The sequence below is a fragment of the Plectropomus leopardus genome, chromosome 20 (assembly GCF_026936395.1).
Source record: "Plectropomus leopardus strain MGB_pleo_1.0 chromosome 20, ASM2693639v1, whole genome shotgun sequence".
Lineage (NCBI taxonomy): Eukaryota > Metazoa > Chordata > Actinopteri > Perciformes > Serranidae > Plectropomus > Plectropomus leopardus.
The window spans coordinates 1,622,607-1,640,996 of NC_142195.1; the positions used below are offsets into that span (position 1 = coordinate 1,622,607).

General features: G+C 38.5%; 1 protein-coding gene across 1 annotated transcript in view; it reads right to left on the reverse strand.

Annotated features, from left to right (window-relative positions):
* Positions 1–6,480: 6,480 nt before the first annotated feature.
* chd1 (chromodomain helicase DNA binding protein 1) overlaps positions 6,481–18,390 on the reverse strand; it is a 32,072-nt gene continuing 20,162 nt past the window's right edge. Inside the window, exons 24-36 of the mRNA XM_042508901.2 lie at positions 17,437–17,478; positions 17,217–17,350; positions 16,023–16,161; positions 15,768–15,918; positions 14,852–14,974; positions 14,572–14,715; positions 14,167–14,436; positions 12,609–12,740; positions 12,163–12,341; positions 10,854–10,953; positions 10,712–10,763; positions 10,382–10,625; positions 6,481–8,062 (exon numbers count right to left, since the gene is read on the reverse strand). Coding sequence (XP_042364835.2) covers positions 7,780–8,062; positions 10,382–10,625; positions 10,712–10,763; positions 10,854–10,953; positions 12,163–12,341; positions 12,609–12,740; positions 14,167–14,436; positions 14,572–14,715; positions 14,852–14,974; positions 15,768–15,918; positions 16,023–16,161; positions 17,217–17,350; positions 17,437–17,478 — 1,993 coding nt within the window. The 3' untranslated portion in view covers positions 6,481–7,779. The remainder of the gene's footprint in view (positions 8,063–10,381; positions 10,626–10,711; positions 10,764–10,853; positions 10,954–12,162; positions 12,342–12,608; positions 12,741–14,166; positions 14,437–14,571; positions 14,716–14,851; positions 14,975–15,767; positions 15,919–16,022; positions 16,162–17,216; positions 17,351–17,436; positions 17,479–18,390) is intronic.

An 18,390-nucleotide genomic window follows, 5' to 3' on the forward strand; every position in this document is an offset into this window, starting at 1 on the left:
AGAACATCCTTTCTGTTAACCCTTTAAAACCTAAACAAACTGGCTTGATTTCTTTCAAAAGCATGGGAGGAAGGCAATGAACCAAGAGAGAAGAAATGACCAAAGAGTACTTACTTAAAACGTTATATTAATGACATTATTTAGCCCCATTCTAGTTTTATATGATACCATCATCAATGTAACTTTGAAACTCAGCCTCTTAAAGACTAAACTGTCAGCTGGACTTTTTTTAAATGAAAAAAAAATTGAATAATTTTTTTTTAAAAAGTTATGGATGAAATTGCGATTAATTGCAATAAACAGCCCATTTTTCTGTTGTTTTTTATATACATTTTATGTTTGATCTTGAATCATTTGTAAATTGTTTAATGCCTCCATTTATTTTCCATTTAAATTTAACCCAAAATCAATGCAATATGCAATACTCAGTAATTTATCTTATACGTTTCAAATTTTCTGTCTTAATGTTTGTTTGTTTTTTTATCTGAGGATATCTAAAAACATGCAATACCAAGCTCAGTTCAAATATCTTCTTATGTGTTTAAACAACCTTTTCTGATTTTCATTGTACTTTTTGTTAAGAACTGAGATCAAGACTGAAAGGTGCTGTAAAAATAAGAATGTTCTTGACTCAGTAAATAAAGCAGGTTGACTACTAATTAGAAGGTTGGCAGTTCGATCCCCGGTTCCTCCAGTCAACATGCTGAAGTATCCTTGGGTAAGATACTGAACCTCAAATTGCTCCTAATGGCTGTTCTATCAGCGTGTGTGAAAGTTAAAAAAAAATAAGTAGCAGGTGGCACCTTGTACAGCAGCCTCTGCCACCAGTGTGTGAATGGATGAATGTGACCATCCATCCATCCATTTTCTTCCACTTTTCCACTGTTTTCCCTTGCCAAATATAATGCCAAATATAATCCCTCCAGTGTGTTTTGGGTCGGCCACAGGGCAAACTACCAGGTGGACGTGCCCCGAACACCTCTAACTTGAGGCACCCAGGAGGCATCTTGATTAAATGGTAAATGGTAAAAGGACTACACTTTTATAGCGCTTTTCTAGTCTTTCAAGCACTCAGAGCGCTTTCACACTACATGTCACATTCAACCATTCACACATACATTCACACACTGGTGGTCATACATGGTGCCACCTGCTACTCATTTTTTTTGTTGTTGATAAGATACCCTAACTACCTCAACTGGCCCCTTTTGACACAAAGGAGCAGCAGCTCTACTCTGAGGTCCCCCCGGATGTCTGAACTCTTCACCCTTTCTCTGAGGCTGAGCCCACACGCCCTCCAGAGGAAACTCATTTTGATTGCTTGTGTCCAGAATTTTATTCTTTTAGTCACTACCCAAAGGTCATGACCAGAAGTGAGGGTTAGGACATAGATGGACCAGTACATCAAGAGCTTTGCCTTCTGGCTCTGCTCCCTCGGGTACTAGCAGGGCAGATGAGGGGAAAACAGGAGTGTAGCTGGGTGGGGCATTGAGTGATTAGGGAAGGAGGGGAAGTCTGAGGTCATCTGGTGGGCTGATGGAGAATGGCAATGAATGGTCTCAAAGAAATGGTAATGTTCAGATTCAGACATCTTTATTTATTCCAGAGGGGCACTTCAGTTTGATGATCTACCCAAGCAGCAAGCAGCAGTAGTATGTCAGAGTAATCAGAACAATATATGGGCAAAAGATGCATGCTGGCACCTCCTGTGGTCCTGTGCACTAACTCACACAAGGACCACGCAGAATTAATAAAAATTTCCATGCTTAAGTACGTAAGTTAGTAAATATGAACAGGACATTCACCTTTGTTGCATTGCTTACCCCTTGTGACTGTTTGGTGCATTTTACACACTTTTTAATCTCCATTTTTTTTGATAATTTTGACTGTGTTCATGCATATGGCATACATTTTGGCAAGATTGTATTTCTTTTTTGTTTAATCTGTGAATTTCCAGCTCAGCTCCGGCAATAAGTCTAAAATACACTGTGGACACAAAATTGTTACATTCATACTGTCATGGTCAAAAAATGCGTGGGTGTCATTCTGGGGTTTTGCCTTGGAATTGTCATTTTTACTATTTTCAAACTGATGACGATTTGTTTTTAACCATGTTTGGCATATGGAGAAAATGAATGCTATTTCCACAAGGAGCGCATAAATAAATGAAACTAAAAAATCTACTTTGCATTTAGTACATTGAAAGTAGTTCACTTTTTTGTGGGGGGGTTTTTTCATCTAAAAACATCATGACAAAAACCCTGAATATAAAGGGTTAAAATTCTAAAAATTAATAAATTTTTGACATTTATGACTAAATCTGATGTTGGTTATTTAAAAAATTCATAATTAAAGTATAATTTGAGTATTGTATGTTATTCAAAAAATCATTTTTAAAAAATCATAAAATTGTCATAATGTAGTTTGTCTGGCCAAATTTCATAAAAATGTCTTAGTCCAGTATGTCCTTCAATTTAAAAAAAAAAACCCACAACATAATAGTATAGTATATCCTTCAAAAAATAAAATGGCTCATAGTATAGTATGTTGGGCCAAAAATCATTTAAACATCAGAGTATATTGTTTAAAACTTATAAGAAAATCATAGTATAGTATATCATTAAAAACATCATAAAAATGTCAGTTTGTCGTTCAAAAGATCACAAAAATGTGAAAGTATAGTGAGGGAGTATCATAAAAGCATCGTAGTGTAGCATGTCGTTCAAAAACTCACAAGAACATAATAGTATATGTCATTAATAAAAAAAAAACACAATAAAAACCTCATGATATAGTATGTCATTCAAAAATCAGAAAAACATCATAGTAACATCCTTGCATTGTATGTCATTTAAATAATCCTAAAGATTTAATCGTTTAAAAATCGTTAAAAAAAATCATAAAAACGTCACAGTATAATATGTCGGGCCAAAAATCATTAAAAAAAAACATCAAAGTGTAGTCCGTCAATGAAGAGATCATAAAAACATCATATTATAGTATCATGTTACACGTTTCTTGCACAAACATATAGTGTAGTGTAGGGTAGTGTAATGTATCCTTCAAAAAATCATCAAAATGTCATAATAAAGCAAAATCGTTCAAAAAATCATAAAAATGCTATTACGCAGAAAGTCATTCTAAAAATTATTAAAACATCATGGTAAAGTATGTGAAGCCAAAAATCAGAAAAACTTTATACTCCAGAATGTCGTTCAAAAATTCAGGAAACAGCATAGTACAATATTTCTTTCAAAAATCATCAAAAAGTCACAGTACAGTATGTGATTCAAAACATTATAAAAATATCATAGAATATATTATGTCGTCCAAAAAGTTACAAAAACGTATGTCCAGCAAAATCCAGTGAAAAAAGGATAATAGTATAATATGTCATGCAACCAATCCTATCATCATAGTGTCGTAGTTCAAAGAAAATTTCCCGTCTTGCCTCCTTACGTTTATTTTCGTCTTTCCTTCTACCTGTCTGTCTATGGCTATCCTCCATTTTTTAGTTCCTTTAATCATTGTTTTTGAATTCTTCTACATGTTTTTTTGCAGATGAGAATGAAATTATATGACCCCTACTGATTTGGCTCCTTCCCATAATGTGATCTATATGCTCTGTGTCATTATTTCTATATATTTAGTCAATACCTTTTGTATTTTTCTACAAATTTTTCATCCTATAATAGGGAATTATTTAGTCTCCAGAGAGATTTACATTTACTGATTTTTAATGATAATATAAGTGAACCGCCGCATGATGTGACATATTTATTGATCCAATAAGTACAACTTTTAACCATGTTTACATCAGTTTCAAACATAAAAAAAATAGTCTAATCTATTATAAACTGAATGTCTGCCTGAGTAACAAGTATATATATTTTTTATTGTGATGGAATGTTCTCCAGATGTCAACAAGGCAAATCTCAAAGCATGCTCAGTACACTTGCATTTTTTCTGCTTTGTGCATTTTTGCATTTGAGGAGTCCAGCTTTGTATTCATTATCATATTTAAATCCCCTCCAAGTGTCACGACTCTCATTACTTATTATCAAAGCGAAGGATGTCATCCAAAAACTCATTAAAACATTTCACTATGGTATATTGTGTAAAAAATTATAAAAACATCACAGTATAGTATGTCACAAAAAACAACATATCACAGTATGTCCTTAAAAATCTAATAAAATCATCATAGTATAGTGCGTCGTTCAAATAGTCATAAAAGTCTCTATGTCTGGCCAACAATCATAAAAATGTCATAGTATAGTATTTTGTTATAAATCTAATAAAAGTCATATATCATTCAAAAAATGATAAAGTCATCATAATATAGTATGATTATTAAAAATCATAAAAACACACCGTTAGTGTATCATTCAAAAAATTAGTAAAGATCATATAAAAGTAGGCCTGGTTGAAAATCAGAAAAAGTTCAAACTACAGAATGTCGTTCAATCATAAATCAAAATAGCATAGTACAGTATTCCCTTCAAAAATTATCAAGTTAAGTATGAAAAAATAATAAAAACATCATATTATAGCATGTCCGTCAATATCTAATAAAAACATCTCTACAATGAGGTATTTTAGTATGTTGTTCAAAATGGCATAAAAAGTCATACTATAGTATGTCCTCCAAAATGGCATAAAGAACTCACACCATAGTATGTCCTCCAAAATGGCATAAAAAAGTCATACCACAGTATGTTGTCAAAAATGGCCTATAAAAGCCATAATATTGTATGTTGTCCAAAATGTCTTAAAAAAGTCATACTGTAGTGTGTAGTCCAAAATAGCATAAAAAAGCCATACTATAGTATGTAGTCCAAAATGGCATAAAAAAAAGCCATACTATAGTATGTCGTCCTAAATGGCATAAAAAAGGAATACTATACCATGTTCTCCAAAACAGCCTAAAAAGTAATACTATCGTATGTTGACCAAAATAGCCTAAAAAGTAATACTATCGTATGTTGACCAAAAAAGCAAAAAAACCCGTCAAGGTATAGTATGACATTCAAAATGGCCTATAAAAGTCATAATATTGTATGTAGTCCAAAATGGCATAAAAACATCATACTAGAGTATGTCACCCAAAATGGCATGAAAAAGTCATACTATCGTATGTCGTCCAAACACGCATAAAAACATCATAGTATAGCAGGTTGTCCAAAAAATCATAAAAAGGTATGGCATGTCATTCAAAATATCATAAAAAATATCAGGGTATAGAATGTTGCTCTAAAAATCATACAAATGTCAACGAAACATTTCAAAACAAGGGTTTGAAAGTATTGACACATTCCAACATTTCAAATTTGCCATCTCTAATTTACATATTAAGATTTTTGCACACAAACCAAAAATATGAAATATATACTGATATATACTATATACTAATATATGTGCAGCTGAAACAATTAGTTGATTAATTAGAAAATTAATTGGCAACTATTTTTATAATAGTACTGTAATAGTATTCGCCTTTTTACATGTAAAAAAACATTGCATGGTTCCAGCTTCTCATATATACTGTATGTATGACGACTTGCTGATTTTTGTTTTCATTATTTTAATTATTTTGATGTATTAAAAGTATTTAAACCTTTCTGCATGAGTATTTACTTTTAATACTTAAATACATTTACCTCAAATCACATTTACACAGTCGGCATACATCACTTTCACTACTGCAGTTCTTCTTCCAACCTTTCATGTTGTCATGTCACCAGTCTTGGGCTTGTGCTCTTTGCACACGGCACAAAACCTGCCCTTATCTAGTGTTATGAGGGCGTTACCGTGCTAGCAGGTGACTTATAATCAGTAGGATTCATCATTGAGAGCACCTGATAAGAAAATATGTGGGTGGTTAAGAGTGTTTGGTGCATCTGGAGTTGACTTCTCTTATATTTTCTCTTACCAGAAAATTAAGAGAAAATATAGGAGAAGGTTGCGGCATAAGGCCCAACAAGTGACCCTGCAGGGAGAACCACTGACGCCATCTCCTCATTCAGTTCATACAAATGTCCTTACAACAGTAGGCAGGTCTCCATTAACCCTTAAACTGTGCAAACTGATATTGTGAATTTAAAATACACCTAATGGAAAGACGTGCTCGCATGAGGTGGTATTTCAGATGATTTGAAAAAGCCATATTTTGCAGAACTGCAATGGAAACACTTCTTCGGCTTTTCTAGGTCTCATGATGCTATGACTATGTGCCTGTCAGTAGGAACTGGCTCCCTCATGACGCAGCAGGAGCTACAAGAGCTGTTATTGGATCACTCATCACTTTCAAAAATTTTGCTCAAAGTTTTACTCGAGAGATCCAATCCAAAGTTCTTTGCAGTGATTGTGTATCAGCAGGTATCAGCCAGGCATGGCTTGGAACAGTGTACCTACCCAATGTCCCAAAAGGTCTGATGTCTGTCAGAATCAAAAAGGTGACACGTAGTTGAAGAGAGCTGGTAGGAGTGAGTACAGTGATTGATTTTAATGGCTTCATAAACAACTATATAAAACAGTTCATAAAAATTCATGCACTTTCAGTGTAAATTCATTTTGAAATATAGAGGAAATTTATGTACAACAGTGTGAACCGTAACAGTGACTTCATTCAGTTGGGTGGTTCACCACAAATATACTTGGCTGCATAGAAACATTGACATTATTATTGCCTAAGTAGAAAATAAAACTGAAAGATAAGGAAAAAAAATGTAAAAAGTCGAGTTTATTTAAGATCTAACGGGTGCTTCTATTGAAAGACGACCGTCTTTTTTTCAGACTGTGATTTCAAGTCAGCTCCTTCCAACTTACTGATTTCGACACACTGAGGCAAAACAACTAAGCACTAGTGAATAAAACTGAGTATCATTACGAACTTTCCCTTTACCAAAAGTTACATTCTGAAAGCATTATCATGAAAGAACTATTTTACAGAAACTCACTCGCAGAACAACAAAAAAGCCTGAGTTGATGGGGAAAAGTAGAGTCATAATAAATCCAAAAAGCCTGAGGAAAAAGACCACTGATTTACTATTTTACAAAATTTACAACAGTATTACTGAAGAAGAAAAAAAACATGATTTGCTCTCCAAAAAAAAAAAACCCAAACCAGGTTACAGCTAAGATATGTTATTAAATAATTCACACCTGGTGGAGAAAAAGAAAACCTGCTGAGGAAATGAGAAATGCTGTAAATGAGGTACTTCAGGTGGTGAGCCTGAGCCCAGACTGGATTCAACCAGACACCTTTTCATCAACTGTGATTCGTGTGACGTCTCATCGAGTTAACACTTAAATAAGGTAGATCATCACATGAAGCATGAGAGAGAGACAGAGACAGACAGACAAACAAAGACAACAGTCATATACAGGATCCAGTGTCATTGGTTGTGGGAATATGAGGCAGCACTCAGGGTCAATTGTGTCAGTTTCCAGAGTTAAAAAAAAGTTTATAAAAATAACAAAAAACTGTCTGCATGCTGTTGAGCCCAGCGATGCAGCTTTAAACTCTTTCATACAAAAATATGCTTTGATTTGTTTTTTTTTTTTGTTTTTTTTTTTATCTGCTGCCTGGTTTGAGTCGCTCCCTGGCGTTCATCTCCCAGGTTCCCGAGATGAGCTGCAGCTGAAGCGAGGAGATGACAGCCATGCTGAACTGACTGCTGCACAGTGCTTCAAACAGCGCCGAGTCCACAGTCCCTGTAAGGCATCTGCTGTGTTGCTGAGTCTATGGCTGCTACACGCAGACCCTGGCAGCTCCTGTTATGTCTTGCGGCTGCTCCAGATCTGCTCTGGTGTGCTCTTGTGGTCTGACGAGTAGTCGAAAGGTGAGCGGTGACCCATGGGTGAGCGTGAGTCATAGGGGGATCGCTGGTCTCGGGGAGAGCGGGGCCCGCTGGCCGAGGCTCGCTGCTCTGTCTGCCAGTCTGAGTGGTAGCGGTAAGAAGAGCGGTGGTCTGAGTGGGAATGATCCTTCACGTCCAGCCGATGGTCTCTGCTGGAGCGGAACTCCTCCAGCTTCCTGTGCTTACTATCGTTGTAGTATCTGCGCACGCACACACACACACACACACACACACACACACACACACACACACACACACACCATGGGCATGACTGAGCAGCAAGGCAAAAATGGCATAACATCAAAACGCTATCAATGCTACAGTACAGATATTCTGGACTGACTTCAAGTAATTTTTTTTAAGTTGTATTTGCAATAACAAAGACACAGAGCTGACATACAGACGGGGATAGGGGTTAGAAACATATAGAAAATCAAAGTAGGGAGAATAACTGTAGTTGTGCATTGACCACATTTGAATGATTATTGTAGGGAAGCTTATTTGTGGAGATAATTTGGGCCAAAAAGTATATCCAAAGATCAGAGCACTCAAAGTCAAATTTGTGATGTTAGTATAAAACATGTAGCTGCACCACAGACGATAGCTACTTTAACACTGCCCGTTCAAGGTGAGAATATCACGCTGTTATGCCGCCTCGCCGGTCTGTATATTAGGTCTAACTGATGAAAGGAGGAACAGAGTTGTCTCACCTGGACAACAGGGTCTGTGTAAATCGTAAAGCCAGAAAGACATGACCATGGGGGGTTTGGGTGTGACATGGTGACAAGCTCATGGCTGATCTGGTCCTCTGCTCGGAGGTTAAGGAGCTCCAAAATCCCTTTGTTTTCCTAATTTATGGATAGTTACGACTGCTGTTCTTCTTTGAATTAGCCACTAACTGCTGACAGCTGCTTTTTAAATCTCCCACAGTGGGTCACACATGTGACGTGTCATCGACCCCAGGTCTTACTGGCTTTACGCTTTACACAGACCTTGTTTTGGCACTGTTACTGTGTCCTGTCCCGGGTAAGAGGAAAGACAACTCCTTTCTGCGATTGTACATTATATGCAGAGCGGAGAGAAGGCATAACAGCATATTATACCCACCTTGAACAGGCAGTGTAAAAGCAGTTTAAATGGCCCGTAGGTGTGAATGTGATTGTGAATGGTTGTCAGTCTCTATGGGTGCTTTTCATTATGCTAATTTACGCTTCCTCACGTCCTCTCTATAAGGTGGATCCTCAGTGGACGTCTTTCATCAAGTGGTGTGACATATAAATGACACATCTCCACATATGGCAGAGTAACTGATGTGGCTCTGCAACCAAGGATTTCTTATTCGGCAGCTTCAGCTCCTCCGTTCTTAAATCTCTTAATCACATCTCTCTTTCACAGAAGAGACGGGAGTGAGGGAAGACAGGAGAAACATTATTATGATGAAAAGCACTCTATGTGTTGGTCCTGTGATAGTTCAGGGTGTAGCCCGCCTCTCATCCAATGTCAGCTACAATGGGCTCTGTTTCCCTTTGTCTCCACGACGACATTAAATCATCGAGCCCTGCTTTTTAGCCTGTGCGTAACTGATGTGACACAACACAGAAACATCAGTCACTGCCATCTGTAACTGTCATGTTGATGGCAGTCAACAAAGCCAATACGTCCGATGTTGATGATTCTGCCAATCAGTGCATCCCGGTTTAACCCTTCGGGGTTGTTAGGTCAAGTAGTGCTTTTCATTCTTCATTTTGTGATAATTTTGGCTGTGTTCACGCATATGGTATAAATTTTGGCAAGATTATGTATTTTTATTTAGTCTGTGAATTTCCAGCTGTGCTCCTAAAATAAGTCTAAATGTGTTAACTATGTTAACTAAATTGTTTCATTCAGACTGTTAAGGTAAAAAATGCTCCTTTAAAACCCATTCAAACTGACAATTTTGATGCCATCGCTATCAAAGCATAAAAATATGCATTGTATTATTTCTGGGTGTCATTCTGGACTTTTGCCTTGGAATTTATCATTTTTACCATCTGATGACATCATTTTGTTTTTACCATATTTGGCATGTGGAGAAAATACATGCCATTTCCACTAGGTGCACTGTCACAACCAATGTTGCTGCTAATCACTGACATATCCCAGGCTGTGATAATTAAAAAAATCAACTTTGCATGTAGTACACTGAAAATAATTCTTTTTTTGTGTTTTCTTCATCTAGTAACTTAGTGGCATCATGACAAAAACCTTGCATTAAAAGGGTTAAAATTCTGAAAATGAATGAATATATAATATTCATGATTTTAATATTGATTGAAAAATTAACTAAATGAAAGTAGAAAATCATATTAATGTATAAGAAGTACATTTGGTGTGCAGAGTGATACGATTGTGTGTAATGTTAAGGTGGGCCCTAAGTGTTAAATTCAATGGTCTTCTTGGTCTTGAATTTGGTTTGCTGACATCAGAAGGTAGATAATATGACAGTAACACAGTATTTGTTGCTGGAAGCTGCCCCTCACCTGTCCTGTCTGTCTCTGTCCCTGCTGTCTGGTCTGTAGTGGTCTCTGTCCCGGTGGTCTTTGCCGTTGCTGAAGGAGGAGTACGGTCTTTTCCTGGTCTCCCCTCCACTGGTCTTCCTGTCCCCGTGTCTCTCCTTGCTGCTGCTGCTCTCGTGGTAGCGAGCTGAGGGCTGATGTCTGTCTGAGCTGTAGCTGTCCCTGCTGCTCTCGTCCTGATGGGAGTTGTCCTTCAGCCTTTCAATATCTGAGGACAGAGACCACAAATTAATCAGTTCATAGTGACAACTTCCTTATTTTATTTTGTGTTCAACAGAGTGGAGCTGCATGTACCTGCATGTTTGTATCCGTGGGTGTTTGTACTTCTGATGTTCTGCTCCATTGCCTGAAGAAAGAAGCATCGTCATGAAGGATTTACATCACTAACAATTTCATACTGTCATCCAAACTAAGAATGACTGCGCTCTTCACATACCTGGGCGCTCTCTTGTCTTTTCTTGATTGCATGTTTATACAGTTTATGTAGCTTCCTGGCGTCAAACTCAGTGAATTTTGAGACAAATATCCACAGGTTTCTGCAAGACACAAACACATCAACTTAACATATGCAACATAAGAGCAAACATCTTAGTCCTATACCTCCCTCAAACTGACAGTGACCCAGGTTAAATCTGCTTTAATGGTCTAGTCATAGACTGTATATAAAGATGGACAATGTGATATTCTTCCAATGTGTAGCTTTTCAAATTTTATCGCCCCTAGGTGTCTGGCTGTGTATGATTGGCATTCACACCCGCGTCAGATGACTCTACAGCAGACACAGGTTTTTATCATCTCCGGCTCCAACTGACATTGATGGGAATACAACGCCCGGGTGAGCGCAGGAATTTCAGCTCCTTAACCGACAAAATGCAATAATGCGCCGTCACTAATTACTGTCCATCTCCTCCTAATCAGCCTAAATACTGATCCAAATACATCTGTACCGAGTTTGAAAGAGAGACTGAATAAGTAAAATATGAATAAAGAGAAGAAACCACTGAAAATTTTTAAAGACCTCTGATCCTGCTGCTGTCTATTGTTTACCTGTTCTCCTGCCTGTCGGTGACGTTGCACGGACACAACAAGAAAGCAACCCACCCATCCACCCACAAAAGCTGACAAAAAGGCAGACTTGCACTGTGTATTTACTTAGAGTGGGAATGCAGTATTTAGTGGATTAACCCATGTTTGAAAAACCCGCATGCATGCACTAATTTTGGTGGGAAAGTGATATATGTTGAATGGGACAAGGGTCAAACTAAAAACTCTAAGCACACTGCAAATGAATTTTTTCCAGAGATGGGAATCACTGAAGGTAGATCTCATAACCCTGATGTTTGTTCAAGTGATTGTTTTGTATGATACATTCAGTTTTAATGAGTTATTAAATTATACAAAAGGGGGATCTTCGCCACGACTGACAGCTTTTACACCTAATCCACGAGCTCGCATTCAATGGGGGTGCTTGTGATTGGTCAGATGGATGTTTTGGTGGGAACCTCCCCTCCGCAGGTATCGCTACAGCGCAGACTCAGGCTCCAAATGACATAATCCCGCAAGATGGCAGTGAGATATTTAAGCTTCACTTAACCACAGCGGGGATAAGTGGGGATGCGTCGTCCATCTGTCTATTCAGTCTGTGGGTCAAATCAACTTGTGTTTCTGTGTGTGTGTGTGTGTGTGTGTGTGTGTGTGTGTGTGTGTGTGTGTGTGTGTGTGTGTGTGTGTGCGCGCGTACTAACTTTCTCCACTGTTTGATCTGGTCAGGATTTGAGTACTCCTTCAGACACTCAGTGATGTGGTCTCCGATCTTTATCAGACACTGCCTTGTATGTTCGAGCTGCTCACGCTCTGACAGTCCTTTCTCTGGTCTGTCCAGCTGCTTCAGGGCTGCTTTCACCGGCCGCATCCTCTCTTTACACTGCAACAGTCAAACAAAAACACCAACAACTTTATGCAACCCTTTAGATACAGCATGTTGAGCCTGGCTGGATCTTATCCTCATCATCATTAAATGATGCTGCTATCCCATTCTCAGTAACATACAGTTCATATATGTTTAGCCAAAGCAATTCACTATGTAAATACACTATATAATGAACCATACACACATAAACAAGGCTATGTTTTGCTTTCAGCTGAATATTTATATTTTCTATCTCAAGATTGAGTTATGTGTGGAACATACCACACTGAAGGTCCTCTGGTCCAGCTCTTCAGACTCCTCAGATACTGGCACATTCTCTCCACTTGCTGTTATATGGACCGGCACATCAGAGGCTTTCTTTGTTCGTTCTCGTACCTCACTCTTTACTTCATTCTGAAAAAAGGATTAAAGAGTTAATTCCTAAACAAATGATCAACTTAAAGAATGATTTCACAGCTGGAAAGACAACCACAGAAAAAAAGAGAAACAGGACATTCTTGCTCAAGAGACAGAAAACCTACAACTACCAGAATGCACTGTGCTGCACCAGACCAAAAAAAGCTCCAACTGGTGGGTGATGTAATGCATACATGTGAAACAACTGCAGCCAGCCTGCAAGAAATAATCTCATATTACAGGCAGCAGTGAGCTAAAGCATGTTTCTGAAAAGATTTGAGGTGAAAATATGCTAACCAGTTACAGAATCTTGGTTTATATTCGATCAGCACCGATTAGTTTTATTGTTTGATTTAGTTTTTTCGGCCTCCATTTTCACTGTACAGGAAGAAGAGTAGCACCCACTTCCTGTTCACAAACACGCACTACTACAGCCAAACAGGGCGTTAAAATTTCTGCCAACATTTCAGGAGAGAAATAGGCAGTGCAGTGACATAATGGATCAGCACTGACTAGTTTTACTGTTTGATCAGATTTCAGTCAAAGTTTAAAAGGCTGTCAGAGAGAGGGGGAGAGAGATGGGAGCAGGTCTGCCTTTTTATGCACTTCTACACTCACTGGCCTCTTTTTTACAATGCCTTTTCAAGGCAGGAATATCAGGCCATTATGCCACCTCTCTGTTCTGTATAGGAGGTACGTTCCTAGAAAGGGGCGGCAGAGTGGGCTCACCACTGAGCTGGGAACAGAGGTAGTAACAGCCCCAAAATGAGGTCCGTGTAAATCGCAAATCCGAACAGACGTGACCATGGGCAGCACGGGTTTGATGTTTTGACGGCATGTTAACGTGCGCGACCCACCGCAGGAGATTAAAAAGCAGCTGTTAGCATAGTGGATAATTCAAAGAAGAAGAATGGCAGCTGTAAATGTCCACAAACAGAGATGCTAAATGATTTTGATTGACATTTTATGCCTTTGTTAGATGCTAATGTGTTAAACGTCACGCTCGTCATGCCTCATTTGATTGCAGGATGCCGCGATGCAGTGTATAATCACACACAGGAGCAGAATCATGCCGCCATTGTTTGGATCTGTGTAAACATACAGGGGCAGTATAAAGGGGGTACTTTGTTGGGGCCCTATAGTGCCATCTGTGTGTAAAAGTGGCTTTGATGACGGGCAATACAAAAATTAGGAAGTGCAGTCTATAGTTCGATCAACAGCCTCTGGATGACGTGTTTTGCATCAATTTGCATCATCCGGAAGTTTACCACAGTTCATTGACACATACTACTACCAACACTGTTTTGATACAAAGATGGGTGAAAAATCAGCAAAGCATTCCCCTGAAATTCACTGAAATTACACATAAGGCTATGGTCCATTGTAATGAACAAATATATCACATATAGAATTATTATTTCACCTTTTCTGTGCTCTCCTCCTGTTTATGTACTGCCTCTAGAGGCTTTGTTTCCTTTTTCTCTTTTGGCTCCTTTGTCTCTTTAGTGTCCCAAATGTCCTCCTTCTTCTCCTTTTTGCCTTCTTTTTTTGTCTCTTTTTCTTTGACCTCCCTCTCCCCTGATGAAGAAACTTCCTCCTGCTCAGGCTCTTCTTCATCCTCGTCCTCCTCCTCTTTCACCACCACCCTTTCTGCTCGGCTCCGTCTGTTCGGTGCCTTCACTGGTGCCACCTCCTGAGAGGGTCAAAACATTACACACATCAACTCCAAACTGAAAACCGTTTGTTTCAACACATTGTTTCAGTTTGTTTCAACACATTTGTTTCATGCTACAGCACACAAAGCAGTACAAGTGGCAAATAAATGTACCTTTTCCTCCTCAATTTCATCGTCATCGTCTGACCTCTTGTCCGACGGGGGATCTGAGGATGTGCTCTTCAGCACCTCCTCTGTCTTAGTTGGTTTCAGAGTTTTGCTCTTTTTACTTCTTGGTTTCCTTTTCCGTGAACTGGCCTACAAACAAACAAGAATGCAGGGTAGATTCTGTTAACCATAGATTTTAATTGATCCATATTAAATCTGAAAATGAATCATTTTTAATAATTCTAGTTAGTGATGCAGAGAAAGATTGACATGTCAAGTCACTTACTGTCCCTGCCTGTTTCTGTGCTTCTTTTTTGGCCAGGTCCTTGCTTAGTAACTTGATGAGGTAGTCTGCTCTGGTCTGGAGCTGTTTGGCCTGTGGCTTCTTGTCAGGGTCGTCTGGTAGGAGCTGATCAAAAAAAGCGCACAGTAAACATTTTCATAAATGGCTGCACATACTAATTTGCACTTGCTTCTGTTCTGACATTTGAAAGGAAAATATTAATGGTTCCATCATGGTTTCCCATACATGCATTTATGTGTAGCAGGCCACCACCAATACATTTTCTATTTTTGAAGCCGGACCTTTCATTAGGACTGCTACTGGAATATATTTATGTTTGGTTATGTGTTGCAACACTCTCTCAGAGTGCAGAGCATGCTCTGGGCACAGGCGGAGCAGCAGATTGTCAGGCACAGTTAAATTAACACTTAACCATTTATTGTACTGGGTCAAAACTGGGTCACAAAGTTTACTTTTACATTTCTGCAGCAACTGCTCCTCTCCTCCATTCAATTGTCTTTGACCGAATCAACTGATCTGTTATACACACCCTGACTGAAACTCCTAAAACTGCTGCTGTGGGATAAAAACAACTTGTGACGAGTTTTGCCTGTGCTGTGTTCACAGACCTGCAAATATGTCCCAATTTAGAAACGGGCACAGAATGATAATAAAAAAGGGACACATGGATACAAGATTAAAAAAAAAGGAAATTTGCAAAGATTCCTTTGTCCTTTTTATTGTTTTCTATCTATTGACATAATTGTGATAAAACCTGTTTTTAATAAACCTCAGATTTGTGAAATGTTACACTTTTTGGAAACTGCTTGTTACGTTTGGACGATAAAAATTAGTTTAAACTACATTAAACTGTTTGGTTTTCGACCTTCACTCAGAAATGTATTGAGTTTGGACTCACTTTGTGTGTGAGGTTGAGGTCCGGATCCATCTTGATCATCTCCCAGCTGCCATAACCGTACTCATAGATTCCTATGAGAAGGCTTGAGTCGTCCTCCTTCCCCCACTCAATGTCAAAGTGGGCTGCCTTCGAGTGGCATGGAATCATATACCTGCTCACAAACACACTATTAAATCTACACATTCTAAAACACTGAGTCACGCTGTATTTAGCAACGGGATCTGAGAGAGTTGTGGAGTGTTCTGGAAAGCTCACTTCTTTCTCTCCTCGGGGTCAGCAGGAATGGCCTTGTGGAGTGGAGCCAGCTCCTCCTCATGGGAGATAACAAGCTTGGCATTGACCTGTACTCCAGAGATCCTGAATGTAGGGCCCTTCACCTTCCCTCTCCGCCCCCCTGATGATCAAACACACAGAAAAACAACAAAGCATTTTAATCAGGTTTGAATCCTGTGAGAGACAGCAGGTAGAGAAGGAACACAGTGGAAACCATTAACAGTGGTTACGTCTGTCCCACTCACACTGATCATTGTAAGCTGATTATTTTAACCTTTTAACCTTTATTTTCTTTATTTCTGAGGGTTTTTTTTGAAGACAGTACATACTTAGGTAAGATACTGGACCCAAAATTGTGTGTGTGTGAAAACTGAGTATCAGTAACCTCGGAGGGTGTGTGTGAATGATGAATGTGACTTGTAATGTGAAAGCCCTTTGAGTGGTCAAACATACAGAGAAGTGCTATACGTTCAGGTCCATTTACCATTTACTGATCTTTCATTACTGTGGCTTTGCGCAACTGTTTTGAAATGCAAAATAATATAATTTTATACATGTTCAGGCTACTGCAAAAATCTATTGTTTGACAGCCCTAGTAAAAATTTAAAACAAGTATAAGTAATATGATATAATCAGTCCACTCTGCTTATCTGCCCACTGCACTCCTTAAAGATTTCCAACATGCTTAGCTAAATGCAGTCACATCAGGGGTTACTGTCAAAGCCAGTAGACAGTCCTCACACCCCTCACTGAGGGTAAAAGTTCCTCAGTAAAGGTAGAAGTCATCACTGGTAGGTACAGCATTAACCTGAGCCAGGCTGTTCCTAAATATTAGGCCAAGCTGGGGGTGTGACTATCATTCTACCTAAAGTATAAAAAACTGGTTACAAAGTTAACAATTAACTACAAAACTATGATGAAAACCAGCCAGTGTGGCGCTGAGCAGCACAGCTTGTTTGGCCTGGCAGCTACAGCACTCTCAGCTCTGGCGCTGACTGTTAATAAAGTCGATTAAACTGCTTTTGAGCCACATGCAGCTACAACGTCCACAACTATTGAGTGGGATTGACTCGTCAGCTAACTAAGGTTTCAACAGCCTGTTGTCAATATCTCATGACAAACAAAGGAATCATTACTGACTCATTGAGTCTTTAATGTGTAAGAAATTGTTCTTACCTGAAGTCTTCTCTGGTCCACAGGGGTTTTCTCGTAGTGTTCTCACACAGCCGTTGTGCACAGTTTCTGCAAGGCGTTTCAGGTCGTGTTCAGACTTATCCACAAGTTCAGCATCGCGAGCTATAGCATCCAACCTGAGTGACCCAGACAAACGGTGAGCACACTGTGTGCATGTTGTTTTTGTCAGTTGTTAAAACAATAAGAAAATACAATCAATCACCTTTCCAGTGGTCCTCCAAATTTTTTGTAACTCTTGACAAACCTGTAAGGAGTACACCGAGATGTTATCAAGAATATGTAGACAGTAGAGATGGGCCACATAGTTTTAAAATTATATTGCTAAATTTAAAGGCTATATCGCAATACATGATATATATCTCAATATTTTTATATGTCCTTTGAAATAATGTTTACCACTAAAATACTAAATTATTGAATATAACAACAAATTTACTGAAAATAACATTTTAAAACTTGTCATACATTGCAGGGCATTATTCCCCGACTACAAATAGCCCAGTCTTAACTGGTAATCTGTGTTTTACAGTCTGATATAAAGTCTCTCAAAAATAAAATTAATGTAAGAGCTTGTTCCACTCAAGTAAAAGGAATGTAGTGCAATCTACATTTAGCAATCCAACAGCAAAATAAATAAAGCAATGTAAAATTCAAGTCACTTTTAGGAGGAGTAACAAAACAGTTACTCTTTGTGACAGAAGCAAACCTCAAATATAGCAGTCCAACCAAACATCTTACAGTAAAATTAGTGCAATTTGAAAAACACTATAACTTTTCACTAACAGAAATAATTATAACTAGTCCATTCTTTCTGCATCAAAATAGACCAGCCTTAACTGGGCCTTAAGGCATACATTGCCTGCTGATATGAGTGAGAGTCACGCGTAAAAAAACAGTGAGCTACCGTTTCTTGAGATGTGCTGTAGCTGGCACGCAGCTCCTGTCGCCCCAGCCCTAATTCAAATAAAGTAGCTACTGTGATAATAAAGTTGAATACACTACTGTTACAATAACGTTAAATAAAATACAGTTATAAGTAAGATAGAACTTTTATAATGACATTTGAAAAAGTATTGCTATAATTAAACAAATCAAAGCGGGACCCATGGTGCTTTAATTGTGAAGAACCTGGCTCGTATTGGGCTGAAAGTGTTGA